The 22,463-nt window shown below is 45.3% G+C and overlaps 1 protein-coding gene across 4 annotated transcripts in view; it reads left to right on the forward strand.

Moving 5' to 3' along the window:
* Positions 1–22,463, forward strand: part of FRMD4A (FERM domain containing 4A) — a 284,467-nt gene that overhangs the window by 123,317 nt on the left and 138,687 nt on the right. For all 4 annotated transcript variants that reach the window (XM_087420815.1, XM_004425353.3, XM_087420814.1 and 1 more), the window contains exon 3: positions 11,442–11,536. In XM_087420815.1, coding sequence (XP_087276941.1) covers positions 11,442–11,536 — 95 coding nt within the window. The remainder of the gene's footprint in view (positions 1–11,441; positions 11,537–22,463) is intronic.

The following is a 22,463-nucleotide window of genomic DNA, read 5'->3' on the forward strand; positions in this document are numbered from 1 at the left end:
ATTATTGTCCCAGTATTTCAGAGTGAAAGTAAATGCTGATCAGTTAACACGTCGAATAGAATTGGGTTTCCAAGCCCTGTGGTTTGACTACAAATCCACTGTGCAGATTTCATGAAAGGGGCACTTACATTTTAAGATCAATCACAGACTATATATACGTAATTTTTTTGCCCCCTCATAATTCCCCACTGTCCCCGCCATCATACTAGAAGGCAAGCTTTCTCTTTCCAGTCGGTGATGAAGCCACATTCTTCGAATGCCAGCCATGCCCTAGGCAGAAAACAGCAGGTGCCACCCTGTCTGTATATTACAATGGAAAGGTAGCAACCTACCTACCTGTCCCAAAAAATGGCCCCACCTTTACTCTTCGTCTCTGCCCTATTTCTCTATGATCCCTTTACTAAATGAAACTCTTAAGGGCTCCCAGCTACTGCTGACTACAAAATTGACGATTGGAACCTTGCCCAAGGCTTCGTGCCTGCCGTGGGTACCATGCAGAGCTTATTGCAAAGCTCTGATTTCCTGTGCTCTTGGACGACAGCCTTCTCCACTCTTCCCTGAGCATCAGGCAAAGGGAATAATTCGGTGTGCAATGTCATGAAGACCTCAATTTTGAATTGGTCCTGGTACTATTTGGCCCACTGGAAGGGTAAGCAGTCTGCCAGTCTTATCCTGGAGAGCTGACTTCACCTTCCTGTGAATGCATGGATGGTTTACATCCAACATAGTAATTTATTACTCATTGTCGGGCGAGATAGGGTCCTAACAGGGTATGAAGAGCGGGCTTCTTTTTAAAGGAAAAACATGGACGTGGTAGACATGACGACCGTGGAAGATGAGTCTTGAATCCCAGAGCCTTAGCATCCCCGTATTTGCTGGAAATATCTCCGAATTGGGGCTGCAGCCGTGACAGCCCTATCTGGAAGAGGCAAGCTGAGTACTGCGTGTCTTTTGTGTTTTCGCCTCGCCGAGACAGTTATCATTTCATGAATGTGGAGAGGCTGCCGAGGGGAGCCACCCCGGATGAGCAGTCCTTGTGACATTGCCCCGAGCGGGCTGGAGTCTGGGGGTGGCTGTGTTAATCAGCAGGTGCTCCCTGATGAACACCTGCCCGCCTGCCCAGAGTCCCGAGGGGGCCAGATCCTGAATAAAGCAGGCTCCCCAGCCGGCTGGCAAAAGCGCTTTGCATTTCTGGAGGAGCAATAATTATGTACGCCTGTCAAAGCCATCCCGTTGGGGATCATTCATAGGCACGGATGAGGAAGACTCGGCTTCCCAGACTGATAGCGACGCCAACGTTTCCCAGTGCTGGGATCAGGCTGTGTCTTAGCAAAATTGCAAGAAATTATGTGGAGATCAGAGAAAGAGAACAAGGGAGTAAATTATGTATTTATTCTTTATATATATACAGAATAGTATGTAGGAATAGTGTAAGGGGAGGGACAACTGGCAAATGGAAAAGGTTGTTCCCTGGGAGCCCTGGATTAAATGGCCGAGTCTGTTGGAAGGAGAGAGAAATGGCGGTGGAGGTGGAGAGAAGCAATTAAAGGAGCCGACTGACCGAAGTTCGTGGTGGGAGGAGGTGGGGTGGGAGGAAGAGGTACATGGACACAGGGGTTAGGAAGATGGACACGACATAGCCTTTCCTGAGTACACAAGTAATGTTGCCAAAGTATATATCACTACCGCCTTCCTGGGTGCCTGGAGGATGATCCTATTGAAACCGTTGATCCTCTGATCCTATTGAAACCGTTGACTCCTGCATCTGAGCGAATGGCATCCAGTCCCTTCTAGTGGTGCCCCTCCCTGCGGCACCACTCTCTCTGCCTGGCAGTTCTGTGCTTCAAACCTGCCTTGAGAGAGCCGGTAGGTCTCGTCCTCTCCGTGGCAGCTTCCCTGCGAGGCTGCTGTAACAATCAAATACGTGACCCCTTCGTCTATCCCGCTGCACCAATAAGAAACCTTCATTAGGCACCGAGTGTGTGTCAGGCACTGTGCTAGGCTGCCAGGCTGCAATATTTATAAAACCTGATCCCTGATCACCGGGAATTTATTGTCTGGCAGAATTCTATTGCATTTAAAAAAAAGCGGCTTCAGGGCCGGCCCCGTGGCTTAGCGGTTAAGTGCGTGCGCTCCGATGCAGGCTGCCCGGGTTCGGATCCTGGGCGTGCACAGACGCACTGCTTCTCTGGCCATGCTGAGGCCGCATCCCACATACAGCAACTAGAAGGATGTGCAACTATGACTTACAACTATCGCTTGGGGCTTTAGGGGAAAAATAAATAAATAAAAAATTAAAAAATAAATAAATAAATAAATAAATAAATAAAGCGGCTTCAAACCCCTTGTGATTGGGCTGTTTGTTACTTGCTGGATCTGTATCCAGCGTTTAAAACCAGAGCTTTGGAGTCAGTCCCAGACTCGGGCCCCTCGTCTGCCCTGTGCCCTTGGAGGGTTGTGACCTTGGGCACACTAACATTTCTAAGCCCCAGTGTCCTCATCAGTAAAACACTGCAGGGTTGCTTTGAAGATGAAATGAGATGATGTAAGTGAAGCCCAGCGTGCAGCCCGGAGCCGGGGGCTGCAGAAGATGATGGTGGGGGGTGGGGGCAGGAAACCTGGAGCTTAGCGTGGTGTGTGCCAGTGGCAGCTTTTCACCTGCCAGGACCCCGTTGTCATTTACGCCCTTTGGGTTGCTTTCCTTCCTGCTTCAGAGCATTGCAGCCTTTTCTGAAATGACCTGCTCTGTCCCCACTCGAGTGGAATAACAGAAGGGCCCGAGGACTGCGGTAGGCGTTCAGATCCTGACTCCACCTTAAACAGACTCCTGGACCCCTGAGCCTTAGTTTCCTCCCCTGTCATTTCAGTGGGTTGGTGACTGGTCTCTCTGGCTCCTTATATAATCCAGCGTTTCTAGGTGACCTGCGCCCATCTTCTCGTGGGGTGAGGATCTGCCAGTTACTAGCCGTGTGCATTTGGCAAGTTACTCCTCTCTCTGTGCCTCGGCTCCATCCCCTATCAAGTGGGGGTCATCCTGGCGTCTACTTCCTGGGCTTCGGGTGAGGATGGACTCGCTCAGTTCGTTTAAACACCTGATACAGCCCAGGGACGAGGCTGCACAGAGTAAACAGCAAGTGTTCGCATTGGCTGTGTCCACAGCTGGCTTTGCTGGGATAGTCTGCTGCTGGTGTCTCCTAAGTTGGTGGTAAAGCATTTGTCTCTGTCCACTAATGGGTTGGGATTCAGGCTGGATGGGGGACCCCTGAGATAGAGAAATGCTCCCTCTGGCAGGACCGACGTAGCTTTAGGATCCCCCCTATCTATCTGGGGTGCCTGGGAGCCAAAAGAGCGAGTGCAGGCCCCACTGTTCTTCCGTCAGCCTGCATAAAGGAAGTAGCCTCGGTTTGCCTCCTGCCACAGAACCCAGGGGCTGCTCAGAGAGGGCCGGAAGGAAGCCAGCCTCCCTGGCTAATCAGCCTGAGCATCAGAGGGTGACTGGAGAATGACCTCATGCTTTCTCTCCATCCCCGGCGCCCCCTCCCCAGGAATAATGAGCAGCCAATGAGTGCCTGCCTGCTTATTACCAGGCCCCAGGGGGAGTGGGGGGTGGGGGCGGGAGGCAGGCTCCCAGCTGCTCCGGGAAACAATTACAGGCAGGCTTCGAAGAGACCCTGTGCTTAGGCATCATTTATTCAGAGCTGCCCTGATTCACTCCCCGCTCTCCCTCTAGGTTTTCAGAAAAGTTGCAAAGAAAGGGCAGACTGATCCTGCTTTCTCTGCACTCTCAGCACCCGACTCTTTCTGCAACTCCCAGCTGTGGCCACTCTTCCAGGGCAGAGCATCACCCATCATGGGGCTCCGGGCCCTGGGCAGTGCCATCTGAGTAGATGGGTGGGGCCCAGCTGTGGAGCTGTCCCCTGGCAGCCCAGCAGTCATTGTGTGTGCTGTAGTGAGAAGCGAATTGTCCAGAATAGCCTTGAGAAGGAGGGAGAGGCGAGAGACTCAGTCTCCGGGCCATGGTTCCTTGCGAAGCACAGATGGGAGCCTTTTGATTTCCTTAATGCAATTAATTCAGAAGTGACAATTCCTTTGATTTAGAATGTGTGAGATGCCCAAGGGAATGGTGGATGACAGGAGAGGGCTTGAGGGGAGAATTCGCTGAGTTGACGCCACTGTGTATTGACTGACCCTGGGTCAGCTCTGAGACAAAGGCTTCTGCACCGGAACTTCTGTGTGTGGCTTCCTCATCTAAGTCACTGGTACTAAAAGGAGAGAATGCAAATACTAATAAAGGGCTTTCAACTGAGAGCCCAAGTTGCTTGTGTCTCGACCAAGACATACTGAGTTTCCTACAATTAGGAGCTGTAGGCCAGGTACTATGAGGGGTACGAGATCTTTGGGGTTTCAGTCTGAGGGTGTGTATGAGTTTTCTGTGGCTGCTGTAACAAATCACCACAAACTTGGTGTCTTAACATAACAGTGACATATTCTCTCACAATTCTGGAAGGCAGAAGTCGAAATCAAGCTCTCTGCAGAGGCATATTTTCTCCGAAGGCTTGAGGGGAAAATTGTTCCTTGGCTCTCCTAGCTTCTGGTGGCTGCCAGCATTCCTTGACATGTGGCTCCGTCACTCCAATCTCTGCCTCTGTCTTCACATGGCCTTCTCTTGTGTGTGTCTCTGTGTCAAAACTCCCTATCTCTTTTCTATAAGGCTCTATGGGATTGCATTTAGGGCTCACCTCGATAATCCAGGATAAGCTCCTCCTCTCAAGAATCTTAATCGCATCTTTTGTAATGAACCTGTAACAGGTTCTAGGGATTAGGTTGTGGACATACCATTTTGGAGGCCACCGTTTAGCCCACTACAGGGTGTAATGAATCATGTCACACAAAATTCACTGTGTTCTTCGTAGCATTATTCACAATCGCTAAAAGAGGGAAGCAACCCGAGTGTCCAATGATGGATCAATAGATAAACAAAATGTGATATATCCATACATTGGAATATTATTCAGCCTTAAAAAGGAAGGAAATTCTGACACATGCTATAACATGAATGAAACTTGAGGATATTATGCTAAGAGAAATAAGCCAGTCACCAAAGGACAAATACTGTATGATTCCACTTATATGAGGCACCTAGAGGAGTCAAATTTATAGAAACAGAAAGTAGAATGGTGGTTTCTGGGGGCTAGTGGGAGGGAGGAATGGAGAGTTGTTGTTTAATGGGGACAGAGTTTCAGTTTTGCAAGATAAAGAGTTCTGGAGATTGGTTGCACAACAATGCGAATATACTTAACAGTACTGAACTATATACTTCAAAATGGTTAAGATGGTAAACTTTATGTTATGTATATTTTACCACAATTAAACATTTTTAAAGATTAAAATTATCACAACACAAGGGCATGCATGCTCAGAGTGAATGAGGTACATGTGGAAAATGCTACAGGAATACGGAGGAGAAAGACACCATTTGGAGGTGGGATGGTCAGGGAGGGCTTCCTGGAAGAAGTGGGCCTTGCGCAGGATAAAATTTAAGTGGAAAGGAGGAAGAGAGAGGATGGTGTGGGCAAAGGTTTGGAAATAAAAATGAGATTGGTGTATTCTTTCGTCCAATACAAAAAGATTGACCAGAAATGAGTACTTTTGTAGGAATTGGACAGAAGAGAGGTTGGATAGGTGTACTGGGCCTAACTTCAAAGAATGGTCTTAGATGCCAGGCTGGCATTTACAACTTGGTAGCGTTTAGAAGTTTATTATCATAATTCATGAGTGAGGTAATGAGGGTCTGGAATAAGAATGAACACAGAGGACACTCATCGTGTGCCAGGCCTGTCTTAGCATTTTATGCAGATCAATATGAATTTATTTAATCCTCATAACAGCCCTGTGATGGGAGTATAGTCATCATCCCCGTTTTGCAGCTGAGTAAACTGGGGCACAGAGAGGTTAAGTAGCTGGCCCAAAATTATATAAGAAAGATGGAATATGTTAAGTGATTTAAGAGATTGGGGTGAGGGATTCAGAATGGTTGTAAGGTTTTTATAATGGGTGAATAGACCTTGGAGAAGGCTGGGCAGTGTCTAGGGAAGGATGAGGCTAAGAACAATATTTTAGGGCAGGAATTCAGTTCATCAGTCTGGTTCATCATTTTACAGATGAGAACACTGAGGCTCAGAGAGGTTATAGAATTTGTCCAAGGGCGTCTATCTGGGATGTATACGTGTTAAGTGTACAGTGGTAGTATAATATGTAAGTGTGGAGAACTGGAGAGGTCCAGGGTGCCCCCTTGTCATCAGATTCCTCTCCCCAGACTTTGCCTGAACGGCTCACGGACCCGGGAAGGGTCATCGTCATGGGGATGTGCCTAGAGCACTTTTAGCCCTACGCCCGTCTAAAGTGTTCTTTTGATCATTACGGTCCAATCATGTCTCACCTCGGACGGCAGGCTGAGAAGTAGACAGGGCCTTCTATATGTGCTCGTATATGCATGGTTTCCCACTGGAATAGTCCAGAGCCCTCGGGAACTCTGATCCGGGTGGTGGAGTCAGACCAGCAATGACGAAGAGCTATTCTGCCCTCTTCCCTGAAGAACCCGCCCGAAGCCCCGGTTTCCCGGCTCTGTTGGTTGGAAAGGCCGTCCTGTTAGCTCTGTAAACAGCTTCACCAAGCAGTGCATTTTGAGTGCCACCTTTATAAAAAGATTCTATTTGTCAGATGGAAGAAGAAATAAAATCTGGAAAGTATCTGACATAGGAAAAGAAAATGAGAAGAGAGAAGCTTTTGAGTGAACAGAGTTAACTACAGGCTGAGGGCAAGTCTTAAATGCAGTGACCTCATAGGGCCAGGACAGCACCAGTGACCCAGAATGGGCTGTTTCTAACCCAAGACACGCGGGGCTTGCCTCGCTTCATCGGCCTGGAGGCCTCTGCCCAGCTTGTCCTGTAGAGCTTGGCTGGGCTACAGGCCACCTTTCTGGCCTCGCGCCCAGCCCGATCCCTGCAAACTCTGCAAATGTTTACAGCACAAGTAGTTGGCAAATTGTAATCAGCAGGATTCTGTAAACATCCCTCCGAAGTGCATAAGAGCATAAAGCTTTCTGCTTACCCAGCAACTTTCTCTAAATGAGTTTCAGAAACGTTCAGAACAATGTAGTTCATTAATCACCATCGCGTCAAGGTGGGATATTGTCTTCGTTTGCAAGATCAGAAAGTTACAGGGCTGACGCCTTACGTGCTTTTAAACCAACCATACAGAGAATTAAAGGTTCGGTGTCTGAATCAATCAGCATAGGCCAGGTTATGCTGTGATGACAGACAACCCCAGACGTCCCGGGGCCTTAACAGAGGTTTATTTCTCACTCCCACTCCACGTCCATCCAGCCAGTGGGGCTCTTACTCTCAGTGATGGAGTAGCCACCAGCTGGGGCATCACCAGTCGCTGGAATAGCGGAAGAAAGAGTGTGGTTTCTAAAGGGACTTAAGATTCAGGAGTTGTCACCTCAACGTCTTGTGGGATCTGATGTCTCCCCCTTCTATGCCTTTATTTCCCCATTTGTAAATTCTAGGTGATAAATGTCGGCTTTTCTTCACTGACAGTAGTGCATATGATCTGTAATAACTGTTGTATAAAGTAACAGGACTAACCTTTTTTATTTTTTAACCAAAGATATGCATCCAAATAGGTACAGTCCTTGAAAAGAGGTAGTGTGAGATGATAGTTTATTCCAGTGGTGCTGCTATTGTTCAGAGCCTTTTAGTTGCCTTCAACTTATAAGTCACCAGGAAAATTCATTTTCTTACTGTAGAAATTCCAATGTAAAAAGGTTTGCAGTGATAGGCTAAATCAAGGGATATGTCATCATGGAGAGGCCAAAAGTCAGTCTCTGCAAGGCTCCTAGGGTGGCATCCATGACTCTGGTGAATTTTTCAGTGTGTCAAGTCAGTTCTTTAGCGCTGCAGGCTCAGAGACCTGATTTTTTATCCTCAGGGGAAGACTCACATTAACCCAAGTTCAAAGTACTGATGTATAAATCCATAATGTCAGTGTACTAGTTTCAAGTGAGCAATGTAACCTTCACCCAGACACGGCCCTCAGGGTGCATGATCCTTGACCTCTTACCCCTGAAGTAGGGTCGGCAGAGGGAGGATGGCAGAGGGGTTATGCATGTGGCCTTTGAGGCCAGCCTGACTTTGTTGGAAATCCTGGCTTTGCTGTGAGACTAAGGTCAGCCTGCCTGACATCTCGAAGTCTCAGAATCCTCATTGGCAAAGGAATGATAGTGTCTTATTGTAGATGATAATGCAGTCATATAGTGGGGTGCTCAGCACTGTATCAAGGACATAGCCATGCCTCAATAAGGTGTTGGAAGGCATGGAATTAGAAGAAGGAGAGTTAGATAGGTAATTTGAATGTTTAATACGATCAGCTAAAGTAGCCCCGTAAGTCCATTTCTGCCAAATGAAAGGTCTTACCCCTGGGGCCCAAATATTCAGGGCCTGTTGGCTAAGACCACATTTGCTTCCCCAGTTCATCTCCGTTTCCCAACCTGCTCCTCCAGCCCCCTCCCCACACAAGCCTCCCGTTCACCCCCACCCATTCTGTGCAACCATTGCTGTATTTAATCCTGTTACAGATAAACTCTTCCAGCCCTGAGAGGAGTTCTTTCTCTTCCTGGGTAAATTTATGCATCTCTAATCAATTCCATTGAGATGTTGGCTTTAAAGTTTAACTCTCAAAGAAAAGGAAATCTTATTTTTGTTGTTTCCATGTTTGGGCTGGAAACCTCACCAGAACCCCCGAGAACCCACAATGATTACTTTGTAGTCACACCTCATTTTATGAAACCAGTTTGACCAGTGTCCTTACCTCCTCCTTCCTGACTGTCCCCACTCACTAGACTTGACTTCAAGTGACACCATTTGAAAAAAATCAAATCCATTCTGAGTGCAGGATTTATCACCAGTGAGGGTGCCCTTACAAATGTGATACAAGCTTCCAAGGCAAACCCAAAAGATGATCAAAAATGTTTTAAGAACTAGCAGGCATCATAGAAATACTGTAACTCCTTTGAAAGGGATGGCAGTCATTTGGACAGACAAATTATGGTGTGTTGCTATTTAAAAATCCACCATGCTACCTCACATTCAGTGACAACCTCTATGGTAAATGCTTTCTATCTGGGCAGCATTTCTGGAAGTGCTTTCTTCTGGAAGTGGAGGTGGTGCTGGCAGAGCGTGCAGCAGCCCATGGCAGACACACTTTGCAGCTTCAAGACTCCCTCTTCTGGGCTTCAACTTTGTGATTTATCAGGGACGTTCTGAGATATGCCACATTTCCTCCACTGCGTTCCCCTGTGGTAGATTTCTACTCTTTCTGAAGGAGGGTCTTACATAAAGTCTTGAATTCCCTGTTGGTTACAGAGATTGCTTTTTCATTTTTTCAAATTTTAGCGTGAATGGAAGTATAGAATTTTAGATGGTGTTGATTTATCGAGATGGATTCTCCTGGTGGTTTATGTCTTCTGGGGGAGGAGGCTATGCCCTAGATTCACACCCACTACTGTCTTTGCCGGCTGTTTTCATTGGTAAATTGATGGTCACTGAGGCCCGGAGGCTGCAATCATGTGAGCCCAGGATTAAGGCAGCAAAGGGCAGCCGTCGGTGTTGGCTCTTTAAAATGAACACTAGCTCTTACTCTGTGCCCCTGATAAAAGTCTAGGTCCTTATTAGCAGGTGCTACGTGCTGCTCATGTTTGTATCTCCTGCAGCCTTGGCTAGTGCCCTGCACGTATCAGACGCTCAGTAAACGTCTGTTGAGTTAAAGGAAGTGCGCTTGCCTTAGTCTGCTGGGGCTGCCGTAACAAAATGCCACAGATTGGGTGACTTAACCAAAATTTATTTTCTCACAGCTCTGGAGGCTGGAAGTCGGACACCAGGGTGCCAGCCTGGTTGGGTTCTAGTGAGGGCTCTCTTCCTGACCTGCAGATGGCAGCCTTCTCACTGAGCAGAGGGAGGGCGAGCAAGCTCTCTGGTGTCTCTTCTTATGGGGACACCAGTCCCATCATGGAGGCCTGCCCTCATGACCTCATCTGAACCTAATCACCTCCCAAAGCCCCCATGTCCAAGTACCATCATGTTGTGGGTTAGGGCTTCAGCATATGAATTTGGGGGGACACAACGCAGTCCATAGCAGCACCTAAAAAGTGAAATAAGAAACCAAACTGTCCTGTAACTCTTGATTTAAATGTCTTATCCACTCTCCTGACAGAAATGCAACAGAGTAACCACTGGAATAGGAAATATACTCAGAAAGGGTATATTAATGTGCGTAAATGCACACGCGTGCGCGCACACACAAACACATTTTCTTTTCTGGAAACCGGGTTTTTCTGAGCTTGGAGACATCCAGCAAATATGCTTGGAACAGAGCAGTTATGGTAGAGTAAAGGCAATCCATTTGCATATACCTGACCTGGATGCTAATTTAGAAGTAACTATTTCCTTTTAGCCCCATTTCTCTATCAGACGACCTTTCCCCCTCCCCCACCTCACAGCTTGGCCGTCTGTGGTCATCTCAGCAGTGACAGAGCAAAGTGAGTGATGTTTGACAATGCAAACGTCTACAGTGATTTCATGCCTGAAGCTCTGGCGCACTCCTGTAGATTGGCAGAGATGTTTAGGAAAGGGTTTATGATAAAAACATTCTCAGGTAAAGATCGTTGTGCTCTGTTGGAAAGGCAAATGGAACGTAAATTTTCAGTTTATTCTTAAATACTATTCCCAAGGCCCTTTGGCCTCTATTTTAACATTTCTTGCAGAAGGGTACTTTGATTGTTTAGACTTTAAGTTATTGGAGCCTATAGAGTGGTTGAGGGCAGAGTCTCTGGAGCCAAGATTCAAATCCCAACCTCAACACTTGCTTAATCTTAGGGCACCCGTTTCCTCCCTGTGCAATGGGACTGATAATAGGACCACCTTGCAGGGCGGTGATGAGGATTAGAGATGCCAACGTTTGTAAACTGCTTAGAATGGGGCCTGGCGCAGAGCAAATACTATATAAGCGTATGTTGAATATATAGAGAGAAATACATCTGTCTATATTTATATATTTTTAAATAAGGCTTCTTGCTGTCAGTTCAGCGTCAGATGTTCTCCTCTGTGGGGAAGGAGAGCCACAGGGTTTTTCAGCCCCGTCAGCGAATGTTTACTGATTGTTGAGGAAACAGGGCAGAGGGTCTCAATCTGTTGATGGCCCTGGACTTGGCTCTTTGCTCAGAGGCATCCTCACTGTGTCCTCCTTTGGGTTTTATAAAAATCATTTGTGTCTATGTACTTGAGCTTTAGACCTCTTTAAAATGTATGTAGACCTGAGATTGCATGTTTTAGGGAAAGTCGCCCCTCATCGCTTACCTGTTTTCCATTTTGTTCTTCCTCCAGCCCAAGCTTTTGGCCAAGGAGCTGCTTGACCTCGTGGCCTCTCACTTCAATCTGAAGGAAAAGGAATACTTCGGAATCGCCTTCACAGATGAGACGTAAGTGCCCAGGAGCCCTCAGAACCTGAAATTGCTCTGTCCCCCCTGTCACCACTGTCAGCGGCGCAGTCAGCTGCGGGCCACTTGGGTCTTTTGCTGCGGGGTCGCTCCAAGTTCATCATCCGAATTTCAAAGGCCTTGTGATCATGCCTGGAACGGCCAAAGGATATAATTAGGGTGATGCTAATATTATGAAATTATTAGGTAGACTAGTTCTTATAATCAAGCAGGTTCCTGCGCAGAACCGAAATGTTTATTTTTTCAAAACGTAGATTTGTATGAGTTTGTTTTCTATTAAAGTTAAATGAAAACTTCTGGAAGTGAAACATTTCTCTTCCAGTGTTGGAATAACAATAACAGGAAGTGAGTTTGATGATAAATTCAAAATGAAAAGTGTCTGTGCAGTTTCACTGTCTAAGCTGAAATAGAGAGAATGTAAAAATCAAGAATTCGCATCGTTGCTTTCAGTGGTCTGACGGTTTGGCTCTGTGAGGTGGTGTTTTGCAACGTAACTAAGGAATATCTTTACTAAAATTTCAATTTCCTTCTTAATATGCTGTTAGCAAAAGAGTACAGTGAATATTTGCACAGATTCCTAGATAAAAATAAGCTGTTCTAAGCACATTTCATAATTTCTTTCCTCTGTGTACACACACACACACACACACATACACACACTCCTCCAAATTGTTAGAATTACAGAGAAGGTTTCCTAAAATACTGATAGATCAGGGTTATGTTACTGGCTGGACAAGATAGTATGGGGGGGCCATGGCACATCAATCAGATGGTGCCATTGAGGCAGGATGGGCTCAGAATTGAGGACAGGAGGCATCCAGACTGGTCAGGAGGAGAGATGATCGGATGTGTCTGCGTGTGGTTGCACCTAGCTCAGGAGCTGCAAACGGATAGGGTGGCTGTAGGATTTGTTATCCAAATTGTGACCCTGTGAGTAAAAGGGGGTGTAAATTGGGATTGTCTTGGGCAAACTGGAACAGAGGATTGCCCTCTACCTTAGCCCCATTTCAGGTGGTGTTGTGATCAGGGAGCAGGTGGTGGGAGCAGAGTGATACCTTCCTCAAGAGAGCCAGAGGAACAGGTTGGCCCCTGGCCCTGCAGCCTCTAGGGACCTGAGCTGGAAGGAAGGCAGGAATGGATGGCCTAGTCTAGAAAGATTGCTGTGCCTGCAAGTAGGGCCAAGGAAGCACGGCTGTGAACTGGAGGGCTGTGGTGGGACGGAGCCAGCATGGTAATAAGCAAAACACTTTCAGACAATTGTACATCGAGAACAACTACTTTCACAAATGCACATTTTCTGCCTTTTCTCCTGAGAATCACTGTAAACCCCCTAAATTACTATTCAGACGTTTTTCACTAATTAGAAGGAAACCAGAAGTTTGAATTAATCATATCCCATTGTTCACATTTCTCAAGTAGGTTGGCGCTGCTAAAAGATCTTGTGAACTCTAGGTGGTCCCAGTTAGACTCCTCTTTTTTTGTGTGTGTGTGTGGAAGACCAGCCCTGAGCTAACATCCGATGCCAATCCTCCTCTTTTTTGCTGAGGAAGATTGGCCCTGGGCTAACATCCATTCCCATCTTCCTCTAGTTTATACGGGACGCTGCCCCAGAATGGCTTGCCAAGCAGTGCGTTGGGGCGCGCCTGGGATCCGAACTGGCGAACCCCGGTCCACCGCAGCGGAGCGCGCACACTTAACCGCTTGCGCCACTAGACTGCCGGCCCCTAGACTGCCCTTTTGAATAAACAGGAATCAAAGAATGGGCATGTTGTCCTGGGCCAAGGAGGAAGAACATGCCTTCCGAATGTTTCACATCAGTGCCCTAACAGCACTGACCAGAAGGAATCCACTGTAAGGTACAAAGTCACTCTCCTCCAGGGAGAGATGGGAGCAGGAAAGCCACACATCACAGAAAGGAGAGTGGGAACCACAGCACGGTCCACTTGTCCCATTGAGTGAAGCCGTATGCCAGGTTCTCTGGGCTGGCCAGGAAAGCATGCCTGCTCATGAGTATGTGTGTGTGAGGCCAGGCTGGAGGAAGGCGTCTCACTCCCTAGAGTGATGGAATGGGCAGGGTGGAGGGCTCTGGGGGGGAAGGTGATGCAGAGGATATGAGCCATCTTCTGGCGCGGTCCAGAGAAAGTGTGGCCACCACCGTCCCCTTCACCTGAGTCTGGGTGGGAGGGTTTCTCTAGCTACTGCAGGAGTGGCGGGCAGCCAGCAGATCAGGGGAAAAGAGCTGCAGCTGGCAGACAGTTCCTGAAAAAGAACTGGCAGATGGGCCTGACTCATGGCGGGGGAAACAGCGAGTGTCAGGGGCTCTGAGGAAATCAAGAACCCCTGGCCTCCAAGGGACTAGGACAAGGAGACAGAAACAGAAGGGATGGCGGTGACTCAGGACACAGTCAGGACAACACCTGGGGCCAACAGATGTTAGCTGGTGGCCTCTTTGGTAATCTGAACTTTTCTCCTTTTCCTGGTAGGAAAGGATCGTATGTCAGTAAGCACTAGCGCTATAATACGTCCCCCCAGCCCTCACTCTGGGCCCCGCTAGACGCTAGATCTTTTAATAACCTTGTTTTCAACTTGTGCATGTGTACTGTGTCACGTAGTATGTGTGTGTGTGTGATTTCTGCAGCTGCTACCCTACATATTTTGTAATAAAATGCAGGAGAAGTTGCATGCTTTATTCCAGCTCGATATACCCTATGTGTTTGCCTATTTCCTAATGCAAATCAAACAAGACTAACATTTGGAAAGTGCTTATAAACTGTAAAATACTGTACAAGTGTAAGATATGACCAGAAGCATTATCATTCCTAACAGTAGAATGTATGACTCTTAGGTCATATATTGTCAGTGAGTCTTTCAATATTAACTACTATTGATGACATTTTGTAGGATCTGGATGGGCCTGGAGAAAACATATATAAAGTAGAATGTAGACAGAAAGTTTCTCTAAGCTTCTCTCACACTAGAAGTTGTATTCTTTAATAAAGTGTCTAAATCCACAGTGCAAGACTTTATGCCCAAGGATATTTAATATTGTTAGCTAATCCACAATTTTGCAGCATTAGTACTAGCTCGGCCTTCTTTTTTTAATTTAATTTTTTAACTTTTTATTTTAAAGTAATTAGATTTACAGAAGAGTTTCAAAGATAGCACAGAGAGTTCCCATATACGCTTCATCCACCTTCCCTAAATCTTGGTATCTTACACACCATGTTACATTGACCAAAACTAAGAAATTAACATTGGTACTGTAGTATATTATTATTGGAACTAAACTATAGACTTTATTCAAATTTCACTAGTTTTCCCATGAATGTCTTTTTCTGTTCCAGGATTCAATTGCATTTAGCCCTCTTTTATTCTTAATAACTCTGCCCTAATAAAAAGAGATATAGATGGTCATCTGTAGATGATCTGTAGGTGATGACACATGCAAACAGTGACATTTTGGCAGCCTTTAAAACATGGTGAAGCAAAGTAAGAGCCTGGTATAATTTGATCTTAAAATCATTATGTTTTGCTAGAGTTGTGGTTTTCAGCCTTGGCTGCCTGTTGGAGTCACTGAGGACACTTTATAAAATACCAGTGTCTGGGACCCACCCCCGAATTCGGCTTTAATTGGTCTGGGTGTGGCCTGGGCATGGAGAGTCTTCAAAGCTTCTCAGTTGATTCTAATTTGAAAACCCCTGTTCTAGAGAGAAGAGAATGTTGGAGTCAATTTTCTCTACTCCCTCCCTCCAGATCCAACAAGAGAATCCAACAAGATGTCAAACTGAATATTTGGGGCCGATCATGACACATGCCAGGGGCCTGCAAAGTTCTAGACTCTCTCCATTCCAAACAGACTCTGGAAACCTGACAGTTTGAAAACCAACTCAGAAGTTCAGGTTTAGTGTTTCCATGAGCACAAATAGTATCACTGAGATTTTCATTGGTCAAACATTGGTATCCATCATTTCAGAAAAGTTCTTTTTACATTTTATTCTTGAAATATTTCCATTGCTGTTTTAATACCCAAGTAGTTTTTTTTTTTTTTTCCCAGAGCTCCTGGTTCTGATTGTATGATTTAAATCAAGAAAGCCCTATTTTTAGTTATCTGATCTATTCTCAGTCATAATTTTTGTTTCCTCTATTTGGGTTTCTTTTAAAAAAACAGCTTTATTGAGTGTAATTGGTATACAAAGAACTGCACATATTTAATGTGTACAGTTCAATGAGTTTAGACACATGCAAATACCCATAACACTCAAGTTTTTAATTTTTAAAATTTTTAAAAAATTGTTGACAGAGATCCCATCATCAAAAGCTATAACTAAACAAGTTTTAGACTATTTAGCAGAAATCGTCAAACACACCCCAAGTTGAAGGAATGATTTTCATAATATATTTAAATTTTAATTTGAATCTCCTGTCATAAATTTTAAGAATTGTGTGTCCCATGCTGTAAATGAGTATCCTTGTAATGAAAACCTTTAAGAAATATTTAGCAAGTCGAGGGAGGAAGACCAGAAACTTGGTTAGCCATCATTGCACATTTTAAAAGCCAAGTACAGTTAGAATGTATTTTCACATACCAATTAAGAAAATGAGTAGTTCGTAACCTCTTATTTAATCACAGACCCCTTTGGAATTTGTTAAGAAGTTACATTCCCTTGCCTCCACAAAAGTTTACACACAAAATAATTTATGCTTAAATTTTAGAGGGTTCACAGACACCCTGAAGCCAGAATTCTAGTTTAAGAACCAATTAAGGATTTTTTTTTGTAACAACGTAGTATGTTTTAATTAATTGAATCATTGACTGGTACTGTTTGGGGAATCTGATTTATCTGGATGATGAAGGTCCAGAATGCCCTGATGCACTGGAAATGCATCTGCACACCCAATGCCAGGACAATGGGAGAATATTCTGCTCTGCAGTGTGCTTGAGTCTTTGTGTCTCTTGACTAGAACCATGACTGGCATTGGCTGAGTCATCTGAAAAGGGTCTAGTTGATAAGCATTCCCAGTCTCAAGCTTATCTCCAATTTAAAAATAAACAGTAGGAAAGCAATTGTCCAATTGTGGAAGAAACAACAAGAGGCAGCTCTGGGAAAGTAATTTATTCAGAAATAGGTTTGGGATTTCCATTCACTAAATGCCCTCTACCACGAGACTGAGGAGAAAATCAATGGTACAACCTCTGTGCCTGGGCTGTAATAGCTGCTTCTGCGAACATGGCATTCAGCATTCATTACCACCTCGGATACGGCCTGGTAGACCGCCAGACCTTACGGCAAACAACGGTACCTTCTATTTAGTGACCGGAAAAGGGCTTTAGAGAATTCTTTCTGTGTGCAGCTAAGATAAATAAAAAAGAATGGGGCAATCAGGGCAGGCCTTAGGGATCCAGGCTTTCTCCTGATTTTTTCCTTCCCAATGCAAGTGATCCTGTAGAGCTGAGATCCTGGACTAGTTGAACAGAGTGAATTCTCACCCACTAGGGAGATTATTTACTTAGAGCAAGAGCAGTGTCTATACGTGGATGGCAGCCACTGAACCGACAACAGTATTGATCTGTGGGCCGTATTTGAAGCTGATGTATTTGTTCCTTAACAAATGTTTGTTTAGCATCCACTGTTAAGCACTGGAAGTACAGAAATAACTAGACTTTGACTCCTTGTAGGGCTTGTAGTTTTAATTTAGGAGGTAAATAATAAGATACAGTGTAGAAGGTGCTATAAGAAAACATTTGCAACAGCCTTAAGAGAACATAGTGGAGCAAACAATTCCTCCGTAAATAAAGAATTAAAGCCAGGGCCGGCCCCGTGGCTTAGCGGTTAAGTGCGCGTGCTCCGCTACTGGCGGCCCGGGTTCGGATCCCAGGCACGCACCGACGCACTGCTTCTCCGGCCGTGCTGAGGCCGCGTCCCACATACAGCAACTAGGAGGATATGCAACTATGACATACAACTATCTACTGGGAGCTTTGGGTGGGGGGGAAAGGAGGAGGAAAGAATTAAAGCCATAAATTTAATTGGACTGAATAGCCCATGATTTAGTAATCTGGTTTCCCCAATACACACCTCATCTTAATCTCTCTCTGGGGGTGTGTGTCTCTCTCTGGTGCAGGCTCTCTCTCTCGCTCGCTCTCTCTCTTTCACACACACATGCACACACACTCACTCACACACTATTTGAGAGTTTCTAGCTAAATCAGTACACCTGAGCTGTGCTTGAGGCGCAGAAGTACTTCTGAGTCAGGACACCAAGTAGCTAAACACTCTTCCATCTGAAGAGCTCTCCACCCACCCCCTCTACCCAGTAACATCTGTAAGAACTTCATACCCTTGCTTTGGTTTTCTTGGGAAGCTCATTCCATATGAAATAAACTATCCACGATAACAACCTCTAAAAGGCACAGAGTATCCTTCTCCCCTGGGGTCCAAGAAGTGATCGGTGCAGATAGACCTATGACACCCTCCTCCCTCCAGTAGCTCTCTATCCACAAAGCTCTCCTTAAGGCCATCTCTCTTGAAGGTGCCAACACTTGAACCAAAAATCTATGCGTATGAGATGTTAGAAGCTAAAAGCAGTCTGTTAAATAAATGCGTCCAATTTCGGTTGCCTGGAAGCGATTGCATATTTATTACTGACCCAACAGTTTGACCTACTGCCACCATAAACCAAACGAGTGTTATCTTGCTCAGCTTTAAAGATAGTTATCATTCAAGCAATAAAAAAAAAAAATACTCTGAGTGTCTGATGGAGCATTGTTTTTTTGCTTTGTTATTGGCAAATGCACTGATGTGAGTTCCCAAATGAAAAATCAATGAGAATAATGAAAACCAAGCTAGCAGGCATCTCTTAGTTAAACTGTATAGAGAAAATGCTCCTTTTATCTCTTTGCTCCCCATCCCACCCTAACTAAAGAAAAAAAAAATTGAGGAGGTGACTTGATGTTGGGACTGTGAGGTGTTACATAGGAAAGATAAAGTTCTGGCCAGGGAGGAATCTTTGATACTTGGTGTAGGAGATGTGACTTGGAACACAATACAATAAGCAGAAAATATTTTAACAAGTCCTACTATAGCCGAAAGTGGTGGCCTCACAACTGGGGTTTCCAGTCTACTTTTTAATCCATCTCTTAGCTTTTGCCTAAACATCGGGCAGGTATCATAAGGGACCTTGGATAAGTCCTTTGTCCCCTCAGTCTTTCCATTTGTGAGCAGCCTTCCATGGGGGGATTTTTACATAAAATGCACATAAAATTGAGAGATCTGACTTCCTTCCCCCTGAGGGTCCCAGGAGTCCAGGTGTGGGGAGCCCACCTCTGCGTGAATGTCAGAACCCTGTGAGGGTGTGTGTGGTGCCATCCCTCACAGAACTGGGGTTGAGGAGTTCGAGCAGGGGAAGTGGAGAGAGGAAATTCATTTTTCCTCAGAGGCAAACTCTTCAATTTGGGGTGATTCTGGCCCCTTTGTTCTCTCTGCGTCCTGCCATTTTCTTACTTTCTAGTCATTTCATTGCCTGATAAATGCTAAACCAATATATAGCTGGGAACAAAGGAGTTTCCAGTTAAATAAATTCATTGCTAAAATGTCATTCTTTTAAAAAGTTTATTGTCGGGGAGGGAGGGAATCCATTCCTCTATGTGTCCTCTGTTAACATGGATGAAGAATGGGTGGTGAGGATACCACCAACAGGGTGGTGTCCAAGTGACACTGTGTCTGTGTCGCTTCATGCTAAATGTCCCCACTTGGAGGTTCTTCACCAAGTGACTTATGGCCCTCAGAGACCCAAGCTGAATCCCCAGCTGTCTGTGTGGTCAGTAATGTGGTGCCATTGGGGTGGGGTGAGGTTTTCTCAAGCCTGGCCCATTGATGGATCTTGAGGGCACATGTAGAACATTCTGTCTCTCACTTCTTCCTTATTCTTTGAACTTGGGCCAGAGTAAAACCTCTGTGCTCTTGAACCATTCTAGTGTATTTCCCTTGTGAGGATCATGAAGAGATTATTGCTGCCAGCCCCTTTATCAAGAATTATTGTAAGGCAAAAGATTAAAATTTAAATCTATATAGCCATTGGATGGATTGCTGTTATGAGTTTTCTTAGATTCTGTATTTATTTGGCATCCATTAATTACAATACCAAACTAACACCAAAGTTGTTTACATTTCCCCTGCAACCTGGAGCCCATACTCTGAACCACTCCCTTTACCTAACTTGCACACACCAAGGCAATATTTCCGATGCTGTATATTAACCCAGGGCCAGGTACAGGACAGGTGGGGACAGCCTTATGCCTCAAAGGCTGCTGGAATTGTTCAAACTAGCCAGTCCTAAGCTGTTTCCCCTTCCTTTTCTTGCCTTTCTCATGGAAACCCCAATAAAGACTCTGGCCTATGCCTTCCTCATATTCCTTTCTGCTTCATGACCAACACTGGTGCTTCCCCTCATGGCCCTGCATGACGTGGTGTGCTTCACCTTTCTAGGAAGATTGTGAATAACATTAAACTTTTCTTTCAATGGCATTGACATCTCCATGTTGTCACTCAGTCACCTTAATAAGTTAAGATCCAGGCACAGATCAATGGCTTTGGGAGGTAGTCATCCAGTCAATGAGCACATCCTTTTGAGGACCTCATATTTGCCAGGCATGGTGCTAGGTTCTGGGGATGACTTTGCTTAATGTTGAAAACTTGCAGCTTAGTTGGAGAGACAGGTCATAGTTTTAAAAATAACTAATTTCACAAGAATATGCTAAATGCCTTGTAGATAATACAAACCAGAGGCTCTGGAGAAGTTTGAAAGAAACCCGAGACTTAGGCAATCAAGAAAGACTTCACTAAAAGTAAGACTTGAACTTGGCCTTGAACAATGGCTAGCATTCAGATAAAGAGGCTGGAGAGAAGATTCCAGTTAGCAGAAACAGCATGATCAAAGTCGTGGTGTAGAGCGTGCGTATGGCACGTTTGCAGGAGGCTGAGCTCACAGAGAAGATCCTGGGAGATCCTGGACATGTTCAGAGGCAGGAAGGGAGGGACTGTAGCTTATTACTCTCCGAAAATTAAGTCTAACATTTGTCTTAACATCTTCCAGTTGATCAAAAACCCACACGTGTTTACCTTATGAAGTAGGTCTCTATTTTTCAGATGAAAAAAGTCTGTTGGGGAAGAAGCACGCATACACAGAGTAAGTTCCATGGACTTCAGGAAGTGCAGCCACAGGTGTGCCCAGGATGGGAGCTGTGAGTCCGAGGAGGAGCCCCAGCCCAGGCTGGTGTGTCGGGGGGACGGTGTGGCAGGGAAGGCTTTCTGGAGACACATGAGAGCTGGGTCTTGAGGGATGGACTTCATTGGGCGATAAAGGAGGGGAATGGCATTCTAGGTAGAGGGAACAACATGAACTAAGGCACAGAGGTTTGAAACAGCATGATCCCTGTGGGGTATTATCAGCGTTTCAGGTTTGACCAGAGACGAAGTTGGCCACTAGCCTTTCTGTTTCCAGATCCCGTGTTCTAGTTGGACGGGAATTTACCCCACCTTTCTGGGAGAAGCTGGTTCAGTCATTTTACTTAGAAAACCTTTTTCCCATTATTTTTCACCTTTACTGTATTCAGAGAAGAGTAACCAAAAATGAAAAATACAATTTTAATAGAAAAAATATTTTTCTAAATGGAAATTCTCAGAAGGAGGAAAAAGAGGCCAGACTTCCTCAGGTGGACACTATTCAGAAGCAGAGCCAATCATCATCCCTAGAGCCACAGGAATGGGCTTAATTGAGAGAAGAATTTTTTTTCTTATGTAAAAGATCCAGCTTGAATCAAGTCTCAGGGTGGAGATGGAAGCTTCTAGCGTGTTTTCTTTCTTTCGTTTGTTGGAGCAAGTATGTGCTTGGAGGAGCAAACATTTTAATACAGTGATGCAGACAGCTTTTGTTTCTCGTTATCCACAGAATAAGCGCCAGCCTTTCACACGTGTGTATACATTTTCACACACATCCGTGTTACACAGCGTCAGGCACCTGAGGAGATTTCGTGGAGTTGTGTCTATTCAATGTGATTTTAGTAAGTAAAGGTGATTATAGGACTCTGAGTCTTCTAGGATGATGGACTGAGATTGGGTAAGGAGAAGACAGGAGAGGAGAAGGAAAAGTGTAGATTCCTCTTCTCACAGTTGTTCCATGGCTCTGCCTCGCTCTTCAAAGACCAACCTCCTCAACGTGGCCTCTAAGGCCTGGTGGCTGGTCCCTACCCCTCTCCAGCCCCATTCTTTTCTACTCACATGACACTATGGTGCTGGGTTTCTTCCCACCTCAGGGCCTTTGCACATGCTGGCCCCTCTGCTTAGAAAGTGGTTCTCCTTCCTCTTTGCTGAGGTAACTCTTGTCATTCTTCAGATCTTACTCAGACACCAGGAAGTGCTTCTCAGACCCCTAGACCTAGATCACGTCCTTACATGTTCTCGTAACTCATGGTCCTAATACCATTAATAATTATATAGTTAATTGTGGAAATAGTGGTTGAGTGTCTCCTTACAAAAATATAAGCTTGAAGGGAATAGAGATCACGTCTGTCCTGCTCACCGCTGCATCTCCAGACCCTTGTCAGAGAAGGTGATCAGTTAGTATATATGGAAGGAAAGAAGAGAAGAGGGAGGGAGGGAAAGAAGAAACGCACAAGTGACTCCATTTGTATATCATCAAGTATCTCTGTGGTTCACTGTTTAAAATAGCTTTAATGAGGTATAATTGACATACAGTGAACTACACATATTAAAACGTGCAATTTGACAAGTTTTGACATATGTCTACACCAGCGAAACCATCACCACCTTCACCTTCAAGATAATGAACATATCCGTCGCTCCCAAAAGTTTCCTCATGCGCCCCTATATCCCTCCCTCTCACCCACCCC

This window comes from Ceratotherium simum, chromosome 32 (genome assembly GCF_057802395.1).
Source record: "Ceratotherium simum simum isolate JZ-2026a chromosome 32, ASM5780239v1, whole genome shotgun sequence".
In the NCBI taxonomy this organism is placed as follows: Eukaryota; Metazoa; Chordata; class Mammalia; order Perissodactyla; family Rhinocerotidae; genus Ceratotherium; species Ceratotherium simum.